The 15,965-nt window shown below is 36.5% G+C and overlaps 1 protein-coding gene across 10 annotated transcripts in view; it reads right to left on the bottom strand.

The window, feature by feature from the left end:
• utrn (utrophin) overlaps positions 1–15,965 on the bottom strand; it is a 194,496-nt gene that overhangs the window by 15,143 nt on the left and 163,388 nt on the right. For 9 of the 10 annotated variants that reach the window (XM_026199164.1, XM_026199166.1, XM_026199169.1 and 6 more), the window contains 4 exons: positions 10,255–10,391; positions 6,218–6,256; positions 5,870–5,935; positions 3,814–3,879 (listed from right to left, as the gene is read on the bottom strand). In XM_026199164.1, the coding sequence (XP_026054949.1) occupies positions 3,814–3,879; positions 5,870–5,935; positions 6,218–6,256; positions 10,255–10,391 (308 nt within the window). The remainder of the gene's footprint in view (positions 1–3,813; positions 3,880–5,869; positions 5,936–6,217; positions 6,257–10,254; positions 10,392–15,965) is intronic. The other variant, XM_026199167.1, reaches the window with a different exon arrangement.

The following is a 15,965-nucleotide window of genomic DNA, read 5'->3' on the forward strand; positions in this document are numbered from 1 at the left end:
CCCAAAATGAACATTTTGTCAGCCGCAGGCCCGTCGGAACAAGGCAGGCAAACCAAGCAATTGCTTGGGGCCCCGAGCTGACCTGGGGCCCCAAGACAACGACTGGTTAAGAATAAAATGCAACGACACTGTGTGAGCGCCCCTTTGATCATCAATGCAGTAACATGTAATGACACTGTTATCGGGATCCCCCTCAAGGGGGCCCCTCTCAGTTGTCGCTGACAGCAAGCAGGCCAACCAAGTCAAGTGATCTCTGCTTTTTTTTTTTTCGAACGGAAGGAATATGGTTACTGTAATATGTTTTTTTTTTTTTTTTTAATGGGATAAGGAAAACGCAGATCAGAAATCGCAGACTGCAAGGAGTCAGCAGTGTTTTGATTTGAGGGCTCAAGCAAACATAAAGAGAACGTCGTGGCGTGTTTCGATTGCAAGAATCGCGGAATCCAGTCATAAAAACGGAATTTACAGTTTAACGCAGAATGACACGTAATTTGCCAAATTTTGAATGAATGAATTAAAAATAGGTCATTGCGCTTACATCAAACCACGATACGGACTAATATCTGTAAATATTAAGCAGGAACAGTCTGTTTAAATATGAATCCTGCATGTTCTGCGTGTCTCTGTTAATGAAAGGAGCAGAAGCGCGTCTTCCTTGAAGACGCACTGAAGCGCGCGTGACACTCGCGGTGATTTCAGTCTCGCATCTGATGTCTCACTAAATAAGAATGTGAACGCATGAACAGCATCTACAGAACTGCTCTTAAAAAAAAAAACTTTAGTTTGCTTAATTTTCAATAATTAAAAGATAAATTAATGTTTGGTGTTTAATGTGCATCTCAGAAAATGCTTTATTTAAAAACCCACCTGAATGGCACTTAAATGCACTTAATTCATCTGTCAACTTTATTGTCATTGTTCAAAGTACAAGTAGTACAGACAGAGAAACAATTATTAATAATTAAATGTTTTTTTTTTTGTTTTTTTTTTATGTATGCATTGCATTCTATGCATTAAAAAAAAAAAAATCTAAAAAAGAAACTTAGTTTTTCATTTAACGCACCCCTGAGCTGGTAATAGTGACCTCTTTCAATATGCTAACAGTGAAATGGGGTTGTTGTCGGGGGGCCTCTATGTCCATTTTGCTTGGGGCCCCCAAATTCCTTCAAACGGCCCTGGTCAGCCGCACCACAAGGATGCGCTGTTTCTATGTGTGTTTATGCATTGATTTGAAAGAAAACAGTGCATCCTTGTGGTGCGGCTGACACAGGAGATGTGATGTGGAGATACACAGAGACTGTTGACAAAGGAATTGTTGAAAAAAGTTGTTCTTTTTGTTTTATTTGTGTACTCAAAGAATTCTCGTCCCTTTATAACGTTATGGTTGTAAGCACTGGTGGCAGCTGAACGATTCTGACAACATCTTTCATGCTTTTCTGGACCTTGACAGTGAACTTATTTGGCAGTCCACGGGACAGTCTTTATTTCTTTTACGGGTTTGGAACAACATGGGGGTAGGTGATTAATGACAAAATGTTCATTTTGGGGTGGAGTAACCGTTTAAACTGACAAAATGTATCTTAGGGAACAACGAGGCTAAAATAAATGAATGCATATGATATATCGATATCATACTGGATACTGGCTGAAAATATTTTTCCAAAATGTCAGTCAAATCTAATGTCAGATTCAATTCTAACACACAAGTTGAATCTTTAAAATCTTAAATAAAATATTAATAATAATAATAATTTGATATAATAACGCCTTTAGAAAATCTCAAAATATAAATATCTTTTTTCATTCTGTACATTATAATGACATGATGCCTAAAGGCATGAATTTTTAAGATTTTTTTTAAATAACTTTTTTTGGTTTTGTTTACTAACTATACATTTTATTTTATTTTTCATTTACCGGTTTATCAACATAACTATCTTAATTATCATAATTATCTTAAATGCCATCTCATGCAGAGAGCTGTTATTGTGTTGTACTATTACAATTGTTTTGTGTGTGTGTGTGTGTGTGTGTGTGTGTGTGTGTGGTCATTCGCTCTGGTTCAGAGCTGTATTCTGTTCATATTGCTGGTAATCAGCTTGTATTCCAGCAGTCTCATGAAGAGATGGAATGAACCCCTGCATAGCTCCAGCACATGACACTGAATGACTGTGTGTGTTTGTATCTGCTACTGGAGCTCTATTTCTCTCAGTGCTGCCCTCCGTCCATCTCTTTCTATTCATTCCTTTCATTTCTGTTATCAGAAGAGAACTGTTTATTGGTTTATTGCATATATATATATATATATATATATATATGCAATAAACCTTGACTTAAATGCTTTAAATCGTTTGTTTAGTGTAAAGATCTCCTCTGGCTGCTCTCTCTCAGTTCAAGAGTTTGAATAAGAGTCTGTTTCATACTCATCTTTCCCTAACACACTCCATCTCTATTCCTCTTTCTCTTTGTTTGATTCTCTCTCGGTCAACACTGAGACCTGAATGATCTGATTTAGACTCTACCAGCACCAAAGCAAATCAGAAACATGGAAGATGTATAGGCCTATGTCTCTTTACTGGTCAGTCAGAGAGAAGGAGACAGTTGCTGAATTTACAAAATTCACCCCCTAGGAATACCTTAGCAACCACACATCGCCAGCTTAAGCATTTACCCAGTGTGTGCTTGCAAATGTTGTCTATCAATTTATCTACCTTTTACTTTCTAATTCAAGCTTGCAAATCATACTCAACATTCAGTAAAGGTTTTGTCAATTTACTTACATGTGCCATGTTTTATTTTAAATTAATAACCCAGTCAGACTTAATTTAAATGTATAATAAATTATTTTAATAAATAAAATGATCATTTTTACAATTAAATGTAAATTAAAAAAAAGAAAAAAAGAAATTATTAATTTTGACTACTGCTGTCAAGCGATTAATCGCATCCAAAATAAAGGTTTTTGTTTACATAATATATGAGTGTATACTGTGTATATGTATTATGTGCATGTATATATTTAAGAAAAATGTTTATATTATTATATTTATATGTATACTGTATATAAACAAACTATAAGACCATAAATATATAAATGTATATACAAATATATAAATTTCTAAATATATACTGTATGTGTGTGTATTTATATATACATAATAAATATACACAGTACACGTACATATTCACACACACACACACACACACACACACACACACACACACACACACACACACACACACACACACACACACACACATATATATATATATATATATATATATATATATATATATATATATATATAAACAAAAACTTATTTTTGGATGCAAATAATCATGATTCATCATTCGACAGCTATACATTTGACAATTAATTCTCATGCTTCTCTGAATATACTGTATTAACTTTGAAGGTGCTCAAAACATTATTACAATGATACAGATTTGTTCACACACACTGTAAAATAACAATAAAACTTTCTCTTATGTCTTAAAGCGATAGTTCACCCAAAATTAAAATTATGTCACCCTCAAATTCTCTGTTGAGCAAAAAAGATGACTTCTGAAGAATGTTCGTAACTATTTTTGGTAGCAATTGGCTTCAATCTTACTGAAAAGAAAATACCATTGAAGTCAATAGCTACAGCCAAGTTTTGGTTACCAATATTCTTGAAAATATCTTCCGTTTAATTTTTTGGGGGTGAACTATCCCTTTAAGCTAATTCACTAGAATTTCACCAATGTATTCAGTTCAAGAAAAGCCTCTAAATGGAAAAAAACTAATTTCCAGTAAAGAGTTGAGAGACTCACATGCTTCCAGTGGCTGAGCTGCTGTCAGTGGGCAGGGAGCCATTTGAGCGCTCCATCTGTGCCAACCTGAATGGACAGAGACCCAGATCAATATGACAGTATCACACTCTTCATAAGCATTAAAAGAATGCAGCATATGGATTCATGTACCTCTGAGGCACTACTATGACTGATCATGTTTATTCATGTGTTGGGTGATGAATGAGAACATCAAACTATAAGAATGTCAATGCAAAGTATGGCCATGCAGGTCAGACATCGCCAATCGAAGCTCAATACTGAATAACTCTGCATCATAGATACTGCTAGTGTAAGGAGCTTTACTTTCTCTCTCTCAGGACTGAAGACTCGTCCCAGTGGATTACCGTCTCACAGAGCTCCTATAATGGGATTGAGGCTTCAGTCGTAGTCTATATTCACAATCCTATAATAACCGCCTGTGTGTGCGATAGTGACATTGAAAGAAACTAGCTGACGATGAAAATCCATTTTCGAGTATTTACGGGTAGAAGGTCAGCGCTGGAGGCAGTTGGTACATTTGTGCATGCATAGTGTTTTTTTTTATTTATTTTTTTAAGCAAGTGTAAATCGAATTGATATGCGCCTAATATACAGTATATGGCAGCAGATTAAATTGGCTTTGGCAGAGAGTCAGAGGTCTAAGAGAGCATGTGTGCATTTATACTGCTCATCTGTCACCGCTCTCATCTGTGTGCATTAAGACAACATGAGGGCAGCTGATCTTACGATACAGTTACAGCACTGAACACTGTAAATACTAACTCTAATGAAGAGAGAATGTGAAATTATTAATACTTTAGTCATTCTCAACCACTTTTTTTTACATTTTTACTTTAATTTTAAACATTTAGTATTTAATGCTAATAATTACTACAAATAATTAGTACAACATTTTTAATAGTATTAGGTATTAATTGTGCTAGGTCAGAATAAGTCCATGTATCGTTGTTAATGACAAAATTTAATTACTTTATCAATAAAAAACAACAAAAAAAACAATATATATATATATATATATATATATATATATATATATATATATATATAGACTGATGCAAGTAGACTTGTGTAAAATGACAAGAGATAAAACAACAGACACAAGTCAATACAGTGCAATACAGTGGATTTCGCTGTCCAGCAGTCATGATTTAATTAGCAATTTCTGTATTGCATTATTTCACATGGACATTTAATAATTTGTTACTTTTTATAGTGCGAGCCCTTTTTGGTGAATTTTACCTGTTAAAGAAAACCTGCTTAATAATTATGCATTTTACAGTATTTGAGTATGAGGAATTTACTTCTTTTTACTTCCAGTCCTTGTCAACAAATATTTATCACTAAAAAAAGATTAAATATATAATAAATAGTAGTCATTAAGATTGATGTGGTTTGGATTTGGTATAAAATTGCTTGGAAAAAAATATATCAATTTGCATAATAATAATAATAATGAATGCACTGTGTATACACACTCACGCACTCTTATTTATTTATTTATTACTGAATATCATGTGATGTCTTTGAATTACCTTTATACTTTAGGGTTAGGGTTACCTCAGCCAAACATTTCATATTTACGCATTAAATGCACTTACTATTGTAATAACAGTAAATGACGCATAATTACAAGCAACTAACCCTAAACCAAACCTTAATTCTATAATAACTGCACGTAGTTGAATAATATTACATTGTACAGTACTTAGTGTACATTCAAGGAAGCATTCCACTCCACAAAACATTCTTTACTGTGAAGAAAAAAATATCTTCACACTAAGAAAAAGAGTTCTCTAAAGAACTATTCACTAAAGGAAACCTTATTTTATTTTAGGAGTGTAATTACATTGTAACAACAACCACAAATTGCAACCATTTCCCCCCCAAGCAATACAGATGCATGCAATTAATTTGATCAGTCCTTTGATGTTTTTGTGATTGACAGCCCTAGTTTTTACTAGTCACTCATCTCTATGCTATTTCTTTAATGACATCAGTGTAGTTTGCGTACTGTAAAGTCGGCAGTGAGATATACCTGCTGGCGTATTGCCCTATCCGTGAGTGTGTGTCGTCATGAGAGAGTTCTGGCGATGGAGAAAGCCTGAAAACAAACACACGCATAAACAAAAGCACACTCCAAAATAATCAACAACAAACACAACTCTAAACATGAAATGTGTCTGATGATCTACAGTGAAGGCCTGGTGTTGTTAGGATGGATGAACCGAGGAAAAAGGTTAGAGGAAAAAAACTAAAATAGAGTTGGGGGGTGGGGGGGGGGGTGCAGGTGGATCTGTCATTCAAAGCATGCATTGATGTAGCGGCATGCTGTGCTGAGGAAGACGAAGAGGAAGAGGACTGAGGGTTGACTGCTGATACTCACTCGTACTGCTCCGGACACATGCTGATGAGAGTGACTGGACTGCAAGAGGGAGAAAGAAAAACAAATCGAAAGGGGAAAGGAGGGGAAGTGGGGGGAGGGGAGGGAGGAATAGATTTTTTTTAGGGTCAGCGGTCACACAATGTGGAAGTCAGATCCACACACAAGGATGTGGAGGTGGTCTGGCTGACAGACTCTCCAGTACTGTAGGGGGCAGTGCAGGATACTGAGAAATACTGGATTTATTAAATCATTGACAAATGATCACCAAAGTGTAATCACATTTCGCCATTATTTATTGACAGTCATGTCATACTGAACCTGAATGACTATTTGTTCTGTAAAAAAAAATATGCTTCAAAGAATGCTCAAGCTGCTCTTCTCCACACACTGACCCTCAGAACCCTACATGCGTTGTTTACACGATGAGGTTTTCAAAATGAAAAAGGTTTTCCTTTGTGTGTGTGTTTTTTTATAGACAACAACATTGTAAAAAAAATTCCCATTCACACGCATTCATGAAAATGACTTGTATTATGCATGCCAGGCCACGAGTTGCCAATATCACATTATAAAGAAAAACTACGCTCATCCATAATAAACATGCACGTTTTCACAAATTTTAAGATGGTAACAGTATTGTTTTATTTTTCAATAGTCAGTGTTATCAGACCCCCAAAACACTGCTGTCATGTAAATGTTTTCATTGTTTGGAAAAGAGCAGCATGAACATTCTGCTAAAAGCCTACTTTTGACTTAAAAAATAAGTCATAAAAAAGGTCATGTGGGTTTACAACAACATGAGGTTGAGGAAACAATGGATTTTCATTTTTGGGTGAACTAACTTGAGCATGTTATTTGCATTTCTTTTGCGCACACAGAGAGCAACATTCGACCTCAAAACTACACGGATCAGATCTCCAAACCAATCTTTAATCTTTCATTTATTTTCATTCCATTTCAGTGTCTTTTCAAGTGAAAATGTACTGTTAATCGCATATAGCGCAAAGCTCGAAAGATCAAACGCACTGCGCCGACTCTACAGGGACAAGTTTAATCTGCTGGAGAACCCTAGTGTCTCTTGGAGATGATGAAAAGTGTCATATTTTTCTTTTTAAGAAAACCATATAGATGAGACGATAATTGCAAGCTGGGATATTAAAGGTTAGATCGGTTCATGTTTGTCTTTTTTGCAGAAGCAGGGGCATTCCCATCTGTCACACTGCAGGACTGAGGCATTTTAGTCTTTCTCACAACTGATGTAGCATCAGAGGTTGATGTGGAGACGAGAAGTCTAGGATGAGACCCTCAGATGACAATGACTTGCAATGTATGGAAGGTCAGCAAAAGCAGGGAAAGAGTTTTTCTTTTTAATAACGTTTAAAAGTTGTTTGAAAGAGCAAAAGTCAAGATGAAATGGCTTTCAGAGCTAATTTAACTTCTGTAATAAATTTTCTATGGAATGAATAATGTGCCCGCATTCATGCATCGGTATAAAAGTTAACGGTGCAATGCATTGATTTTAAAAAGTGTGCATTAGATACAAGTTGGCATTTGTATCACAATGCATCGTTTTTAACATTTGCAGTGGTAAAAAAAAAAAAAAATAAAAAACATTTTTTTGTAAATAATTATCAGCAGATGCATTATACTTTTATTATTTCGAAATTGGGGCATATCGCATTGGCCTCGGTTATGGAGATGCACATCCCTAGCGCTGATAATTTGTTTGACCACCGAAGTGTATTAAGAACATAAAAGAGTCTATTACCATTTCATGTTGACTCAGTTGGGCTGAAGAGGGAGAAATATGAGCGTGTCAAAGACAAAATGCTCCAGTTATCTGGGCTGTTAAATGGCTGGTTTGGTGTATCTCAATGTACAGAGCGCTGGACTCAAAGTAATGATGGATTCTGTAAATTAGTGCTGACAGAGTCAACAAACACGGGCTCGCTAATACAAATCGCTCAATATCCCCTGGTGCTTCAGAATTTCAAGAAAACCAAACACTTTCACTTTTGGAAAGCGCTCTAAATGTATTTCAAGCACGGTCATCACTCTTTGTTAAATCTGACATGTGGCGATGGAGTTTATTCATGCTTGTGTACATCGGTTCAGAAACCTGAAAATCGAACGTTACATAAAACGTTCTGCTATCACCGATGCTCAGATCGTCTGAACGTCACGCTAACGTGGAACGACAGGAAGCCTGTGCAGCGTGTTCAGTCATTTCAGATTTATAATCAGCACCCGCTGAAGAAATGGGTCATCTGCAGTTCCCTGTCATAGAGCAGAAGCTTCTTTCTGACACAAATTCACAAAATGGTCCCACTGGAAAACCAGAAGTGCCTTAATCAACGGTAGTATGGAGTTAAGGCTGAAGTGGGAACTGCATAACTCTTTATTTTCTTGAACTGGCCACACTTGTGCTCTGTTCCAAAAACACTGAGCTGCCTGGGGCGGCATTTTGAGACATCATACAGTAGGCACGCTCCCAACACGGAGGAACAAGACAGCCTGCAGAATCACGCTGCCTTCCAAGATGCCTTCTTTTGTTCAAATTCTAAGCCGGCATCACATTTATCTTTAGTGGAATATGTATTGTGACAAATTCGGTGGGAAAAATCCATACAATTTGGCAGGTAAAATGAGAGAAATGTTGATTATGGGCCATTTTTTCACATTCCAGGGTTCTCAGCAGCAGAAGTAATCATAGTAGGGTAAATGTCTATAGCAACAGCAAAAGAAATAAAAAAATCTTAATGCGGTCACATAAATATAGTGAAAAAATAAAATAGGTATAGTGTTTTTTTTGTTTTGTTTTGTTGTTGTTTTTTTAAACATATAAAAAAATTGCTGGATTTACAATTTAGTGTGGAAATGCCTCACAGCAGAAAGGGGTCCAAAAGGGTCTATTAAATATAATTATTAAAATCTAATACCTGCTGTTTGCTGATTTTATAGATATTATACTTTAGCATTCTGCTAAACTATGCCACAAACTTGAATTTGTTTAGTTTTTTCAACTGAAAGTGAGAGATGCGAGACATATCTTTGTTCATAGCCTTCAAATAATCACTTAAGAGGTTCTACTTGAGTTATTATACTGACTTAATGGAACAGTTCACAAAAAAAAAAAAAAGAAAAGAAAAGTGTCAATTTACTAACCCTCATGTCATTCCAAACCTGTTTCTTTCTGATGCTGAACATAAAATAATATATTTAGAATGTTGATAATCAAATGGTTGATGGTCCCCATAGTATTTCTACTACGGAAGTCAACAATTGTTTGGTTCTTCAAAATTCTTTAAAATATAAATGACAAAATGTTCATTTTTGGTATTCTATTCTATAACTATTCCTGGTGCAGTTTACATTTCTTTCTTCTCAGTGATTTTTGTGCCTGAATTCCCGTCATTCCAATAGGAGTTTTGCATATTTAGTTTTGCAGGATATTTCTGTACAGACAGAAAATCAGCACTGTGAAGCGAGACGTGTTGACATGATAACATCTGAACCGCAGCTCTGAGCAGACACAGCCTATATTCAAGGTGTCTGAGGCTTGATTACTAATGTATCATTCAATTCAAGATGGAATTTCAAACCCAATGAGTGCAAACCAACAGAAATCAAAAGGCCAGCTGTCATCACAAGTTCATTGATTTCTTACAGGACTCCATACTAAAAACCTGTTTAGCAAACACTTGACATACAGTACAACTACTTAGAACATCGCAAATAATGAATATCTGCATCTCAGTTTTTAATAGGACAATGTGTTAGCCCTGGCATTAGACCCTGTCTTTTTCTCAGATTTCAGGGCTTCTAGTCAGAAAAGAAGTCAGTCTCCATTCTTCACACTTCTCAACAGCTCATCAAACCTAGCAATGCGAATAAGCTCATTGCATGAAGGCTGTAAAAGCTCTCCGTGTGAAGACAGATAATAATTGGAGGCGGGAGAAAGCCAAAGCCTGCGGAGAGTCCAATTCAAACAACTGCAAAACACAGAGAATGATTTTCTGTTCTTTCAAGACGCTTACGTTTCCATGTTGTCTCCTTCGAGGACCGTCTGGACGGGCAGGTATCCCAGGCGAGGGTGCTTGGTGAAATACTTCTTGGAGCGGAACTTGTTTTTTAAGACTTTGGTGAAATCTCGCATGTCTTCTCCTGAGGTGGTCTGAAAATGAGAGAGGCACAGATGATGGATGAGGAAGTGGATTTACTTTATTATAAATTGTTCAAAGTAACTTTAATATAATTAAGGCTGAATCACAGGTGGTTTGAACCTCCAGTATTAAACTTTGCTGTGTAGGCGTTGGCAGAACGTATTTATGGGTTGCACTCTGAATCTTTTCTTTACCAGTCGTTTAAAGTTATTTTTCCTCTCATCAAAATAAAACCCAACCAAATTTACAATTACATCTAAAATACTGTTCAAAAGTTTTGGGGTAAGAATTTCCTAAGAAAGTTTTCTTAACAAGGCTGCATTTATTTTTTAGTTTTCGATGTGAATGTTAAAATATAATTGTATGAATGTTTGAACCCAAACTTTTGAACAACAACATGCATCTATAGGTAAAAATTACATGATAGGTAAAAAGTCGCTTTGGATAAAAGCGTCTGCTAAATGCAGTAGTTTATTTATTTTATTTTAATTTACATCTACTGACAAACAGATGCATGTCCTGGTATTATAAGAATGAAAACCTATTGTTGTTTCTATTTTCACCTTACAAAAATTTTATTGTCTTATAGACTCATACAGATCAGAATATCACAAAGACTTGGCAGTGAAATCTGCCAACTACTTAGAAACCATCCCAAAACACCCTAGCAACCACATACAATAGCAAAGCCTTGGAAGCCATCCAAAAGGTACAGCTCATATTTGCTCTGATTAGGTGACATCCAAACACACACTTGCATCCTTACTTCGCTAGCAAATGGGAATTGCGGCTGAAGGATCTTTACATAGTATCTCTGACCTGAAAACACAAGTTTCCACTCCTTTATATTTAGAAGGGCATAAAATCAGCAGCAGAGGTGTTAGCAGACACAGGTTCAGTGCACAGTGTACAGTATGTGTTTTAGGTCAGTTTGAGTCAAATGCAGTATAATGAGAGCACACAGAGCTCATTAGCTTCTTTCTCTCAAGCACACAGATCCAGCACTGATCTGTCCATCCACACTCCTCTCATTCTCCGTCTATCTACTGAGCTGAGTGAGGGGTTTCAGTCCAAGATTCCTCTCCCTAATCTGCACGTATTCACCAACCAAATCATATTTCTTCTGGAGACTGGGAGACCAACCGAGAAACAAGGATGTGACAGCCCATGCATTATAGAGGGATTCTGTCTCTCCAGTTCAGTCTGCTAAACTCTCAAATCAAACCAAAGTCCAACAAAACTTAGAAACTTCAGATCAACACGGAGGCGGAACGATAGAAAATCATATTTAATTAAAACAACCAATTACTTAATCATTGCATTTTTTTTTTTTTGCCTTTTGTATGAGAAATACCAGGCTATCAGCCACGTCTCAAATCTCATATACAAAACAGACAAATTTCAAGTTTTTTTTTTTTTTTTTTTGCAAGTAAATCTGAGTGTGGAAAAATATAGTTTGTTACCATAACTGTACAAAAGCATACAAAAGAAATAGCTTTTGATCAGCAGTTACTGCAGACTGAGATTCCCATACAGTTTTTTTTTTTTTTTTTTTTTTTTTTACATTATATGGTTCGCAGCAACCAGAATTAAGTTGCAATATTGCCACCTGGTGTGTTGGAGGGTTACTGGCATTAGACTTATTTATTTATATTTATACAGTATGTGTAGTGTATCTATATATATATATTTGTAATAGAATGGATTTCATCAATAATGATATATTGCAACAAATATACAAGTCTTGTATGGTGCAGTTATGGTTTGTTTTTTTAGCTTGATACCCCAAAACTACATATTTTCAACTGGCCTCACTGAGTAAACATGAGCAAACAGAATCTTGTTCTCAACACTGCTTGTATTAAATTGGGTTTTCACCATTGAATAAGAAAAAAAAAATCCAATATAACAATATAATAAAGACCAATATAAAAAAGCAAGTCAAAGTTAATAAATGGTGTTTTTCCATGTTTGGGTGAAGCTTTCCTTTTAAAAAGTGCTGAAGTTCCAGCTGAAAGCGCGAGTTGAACACAGCACATTACTCATTTACTCTGACACTGGGCTAAAGAAACTCTGTATCCCACAACTAATAAAAACCATATCACAACAACAAAAAGCAATATCACCACAATGAAAAAGCAATAATGGCGTAACAGCCCAACCGAGAGCCACACAATCGCATTCTGTTCAATATTGATCTTCTGTTCTCCGAATGCTGATGACAGTATTTGCTGTTGAATCTGAGTTAAATTTGTTTTATTCTTATATGTGCGTGTGTTTCTATAGTGTGGTATCTGAGATACATCAGTTTGAAAGGAAATGAAAGGCACTGTCTATCTGTCAAGATGAAGGCGTGCGGACATTTCACAACTGCTGGTGGTCTGTGTGCTAGAGGACTGACAGGAGTGATGAATTCAGGAGTAAAGCTGCCCCGCTGACTGGCAAAAAAAAAAAAAAAAAAAAAAAAACAGCGAGCCAATGACTGAAAAGAGATGGAGAAACAAGAGTTTACATCCAAACAAAAAACCGTTTCTAGCTCAGCACTGTCAACACAATCTTATTATAAAACTGTAAGTTCTGGTCTGATAATTTAATAGGCCGAGCATTGCTGTCTGTGCACTCAAATGTTTCACTGTAGCACTTTTCTCAACTAGAATTACAATTCTATAGCTTACAACATTGTTGAAACAAAGAGAGCTGGCTGTATTGTGTTGAAAATGTCACTCAATATTAACAACTTCTTTATAGAACCACTGTTCTGTGATCGATATTCTGGGGCCAGTAGTATTTTATGTGTTGCTTCATAGAACGGCATCGTAAACTTATTACAGAACCGATCCACATGGAGTACCCTGGGGTTAAATGCTTTGTTCAAAGTCACAATAGTGGCTCAGCCATTTCTGTAATGTTTGAATATGTGCATATCCCATTTCAAGCTTTAGGAAGGGCATAGTTTGTTTTTATAGGGATGGGAATCTTTTGACACCTCATGATTTGATTAAAACTGATTCTTAGGGTCACGATTGAATTCAAAATTGAGGTAGTAAGAAAAAATACAGAATTTGAATAATCAAATATAAAACGAAAAAGCTGCATTGTCTTCAATTTATGAATAAACTATAAACTAATTCCAAATAAAGATAGAAACATGATTGTGTCAAAAGTACTGAGTGATCTTCCCTCTTTTTTCACACATAGCTAAATAAGGTTTTCAGAAGACTTATGGACTACTTTTATGATGCTTCATCGATTCATTGATTTACTAAAATGCTCATACATTTTGTCGAGTAAAACTTGACTAAACAGAAAATCAGGACATGGTTGACCAATTAAGATAAACAAAAGATATATGAGTGGCAATGGGTGCTAAAAATTCATTTTACATGCGCAATTCATTTTACATCTCAACTGACTTGGTTTGTCACATTTATATAGACTTTCAATTGGCTCAGGGTGCATCTTTAAAATCCCTAGGTTTGAATCTACAAATTTTGTTGGACCACTTTACTACACCACACCAGAGATGGGGACTCGAGTTTGAGACTCGGACTCGAGTGCGACTTAAGTCGCACAAACAGTGACTTCAGACTCGACTTGAGACTCGTCCTCGAAAGACTTCAGACTCGACTCGGACTCGAGCTCCGGGACTCGTGAACAATGTTAATTTTTAGTACACGTCAGATGAGCTCGCTGTTAGAGTTGTGACGTTCGCGAACGAACCGATTCTTTTGAACGGCTCATAAACATGAACGATGGGAGCCGAGTCACGGCTGGAGGGGAGCCGTTCTTTCTGTCGCTCTTTTTTCCTATGCGTGTTTCAGAGCGCGTGTTTCATACAGATGCACACAAATGAGCTCCTCCGCAAGACAGAACAGTTATAGGGGGAGGGGCGCACCCAGCGCAGGCCAACCCTTTATAGCGTGATGATATTAGTTATTAGTTGTGCACGCATCCTTCACGTGAGTACTCCAGTGGAAAAAAAACCTGCGTGCCTCTGTCATTGGGTAGGAGCGGAGCCATGACGTTTTGCACAGATATTCATTGCAGCCCACTTTGTTATTGTTCATTGACTCGAAGGGGCTGATGTCCTATTTGCAAAGTTTACAGTAGTAATAGTATGTAGACATTTCCATTTTATTTATTCTAATTTTATCTACTTTAAATATTTTTGGTTCTCTATCAAAATGTTCTTGTGTGATAACAATGTTCTTGTGTTGAAGTGTTTGTAGTAAAAGCTGTTTTGCACAGAAATTCATTGCAGCCGGCTTTGTTTTTGATGTTTATTTGTGAGTAGGTATTGTATGAATAACATAAGTCAGCGTAGCTTTGTTCATTCTTAAGCCAGACAAGAGGTGTGCAGCTATACAGCCAGGACAGACAGAAGGCCATTACTGAATCCATAAATGCAAAATACAGATATTAACTTAAAAGTAAAGCATTCTTGGTGTTTTTGTCATGTTGCAATAGCCTGTTTACACTGATTTTATACCAAAATCAAAGTTGATATTGTATGCTAATAAATAGAGTTGTCATAATAACATATTACATGCTTTGAATTCCTTATATATAGCTATGCAGTGTTCTAAGCAGCTTGGATGGGTCGCTGTACGTGATGCAACATTTATTATAACCAGAGTGTCATGATTCTGCCCTCGTGTCCTTGATTTTTCCTAGTCTTGAGGCAGGATCATGACAGACCCGTGTTTTGTGTACAAGCACAGGGCCTTGCCTTTGGGCCATGTGCTTGTGTTGTCTCGTTCCCTTGCCCCGCCCCCCTTGTTAACCTAGTCGTGTCGTGATTGCTATCTGTGCCACCTGTCGTGTCTTAATTGTTCCCCTATTTAGATCTCCTAGTGTGCTCTGTCTTGCGTCGGTTCATTGTTCATCACTTGTGATTGTACCACATTTGTGATTGTGATTGTTCCTGAAGAAGTGTTTTGTATTTCCGTGAGTGTTTGTTTATAGTTAGTGTTCCCGTGCTTTGAGTCTTTGTTTATCTCGTTAACTCAGTCCTGTTCAGTTATTTTGTATTTCCCTAGTCAGTGTTTTCCCCCTCGTGGGTTTTTGTTTTCCCTTTTTGTTAAATAAATCCTGTGTTTCGTTACTTCCTGTCTGCACCTGAGTTCCTCCCTTACCAAAACCCTGACACAGAGACTTAATATAATAAAGAGACTTGAGACTTGACTTGGACTCTAGCTCAGAGACTTGAGACTTGACTTGGACTCTAGCTCAGAGACTTGAGACTTGACTTGGACTCTAGCTCAGAGACTTGAGACTTGACTTGGACTCTAGCTCAGAGACTTGTGAGCATCTCTGCACCACACACACAAAAAAAACTATTTTATCTGAATCTGAACCATCTACTGGCACTCCACCATCTTTATGAATAATGAAAAGGCAACATTTCTTTGCTTAAGTGTCAGTTAAAATAGTTATAATTTGTATCATTATTCAGTCTAACTTCCCTGAATTTGCACCGAGTCAAAGAGAGCAAAAATAAATTTGTTTACCTTTTGTCACGCTGATGAATGACAGTGACAGCTTTTCAATTTCACGCTCTGAAACTGAACTGTTGAATTGAACAC

This window comes from Carassius auratus, chromosome 23 (genome assembly GCF_003368295.1).
Source record: "Carassius auratus strain Wakin chromosome 23, ASM336829v1, whole genome shotgun sequence".
NCBI lineage: Eukaryota > Metazoa > Chordata > Actinopteri > Cypriniformes > Cyprinidae > Carassius > Carassius auratus.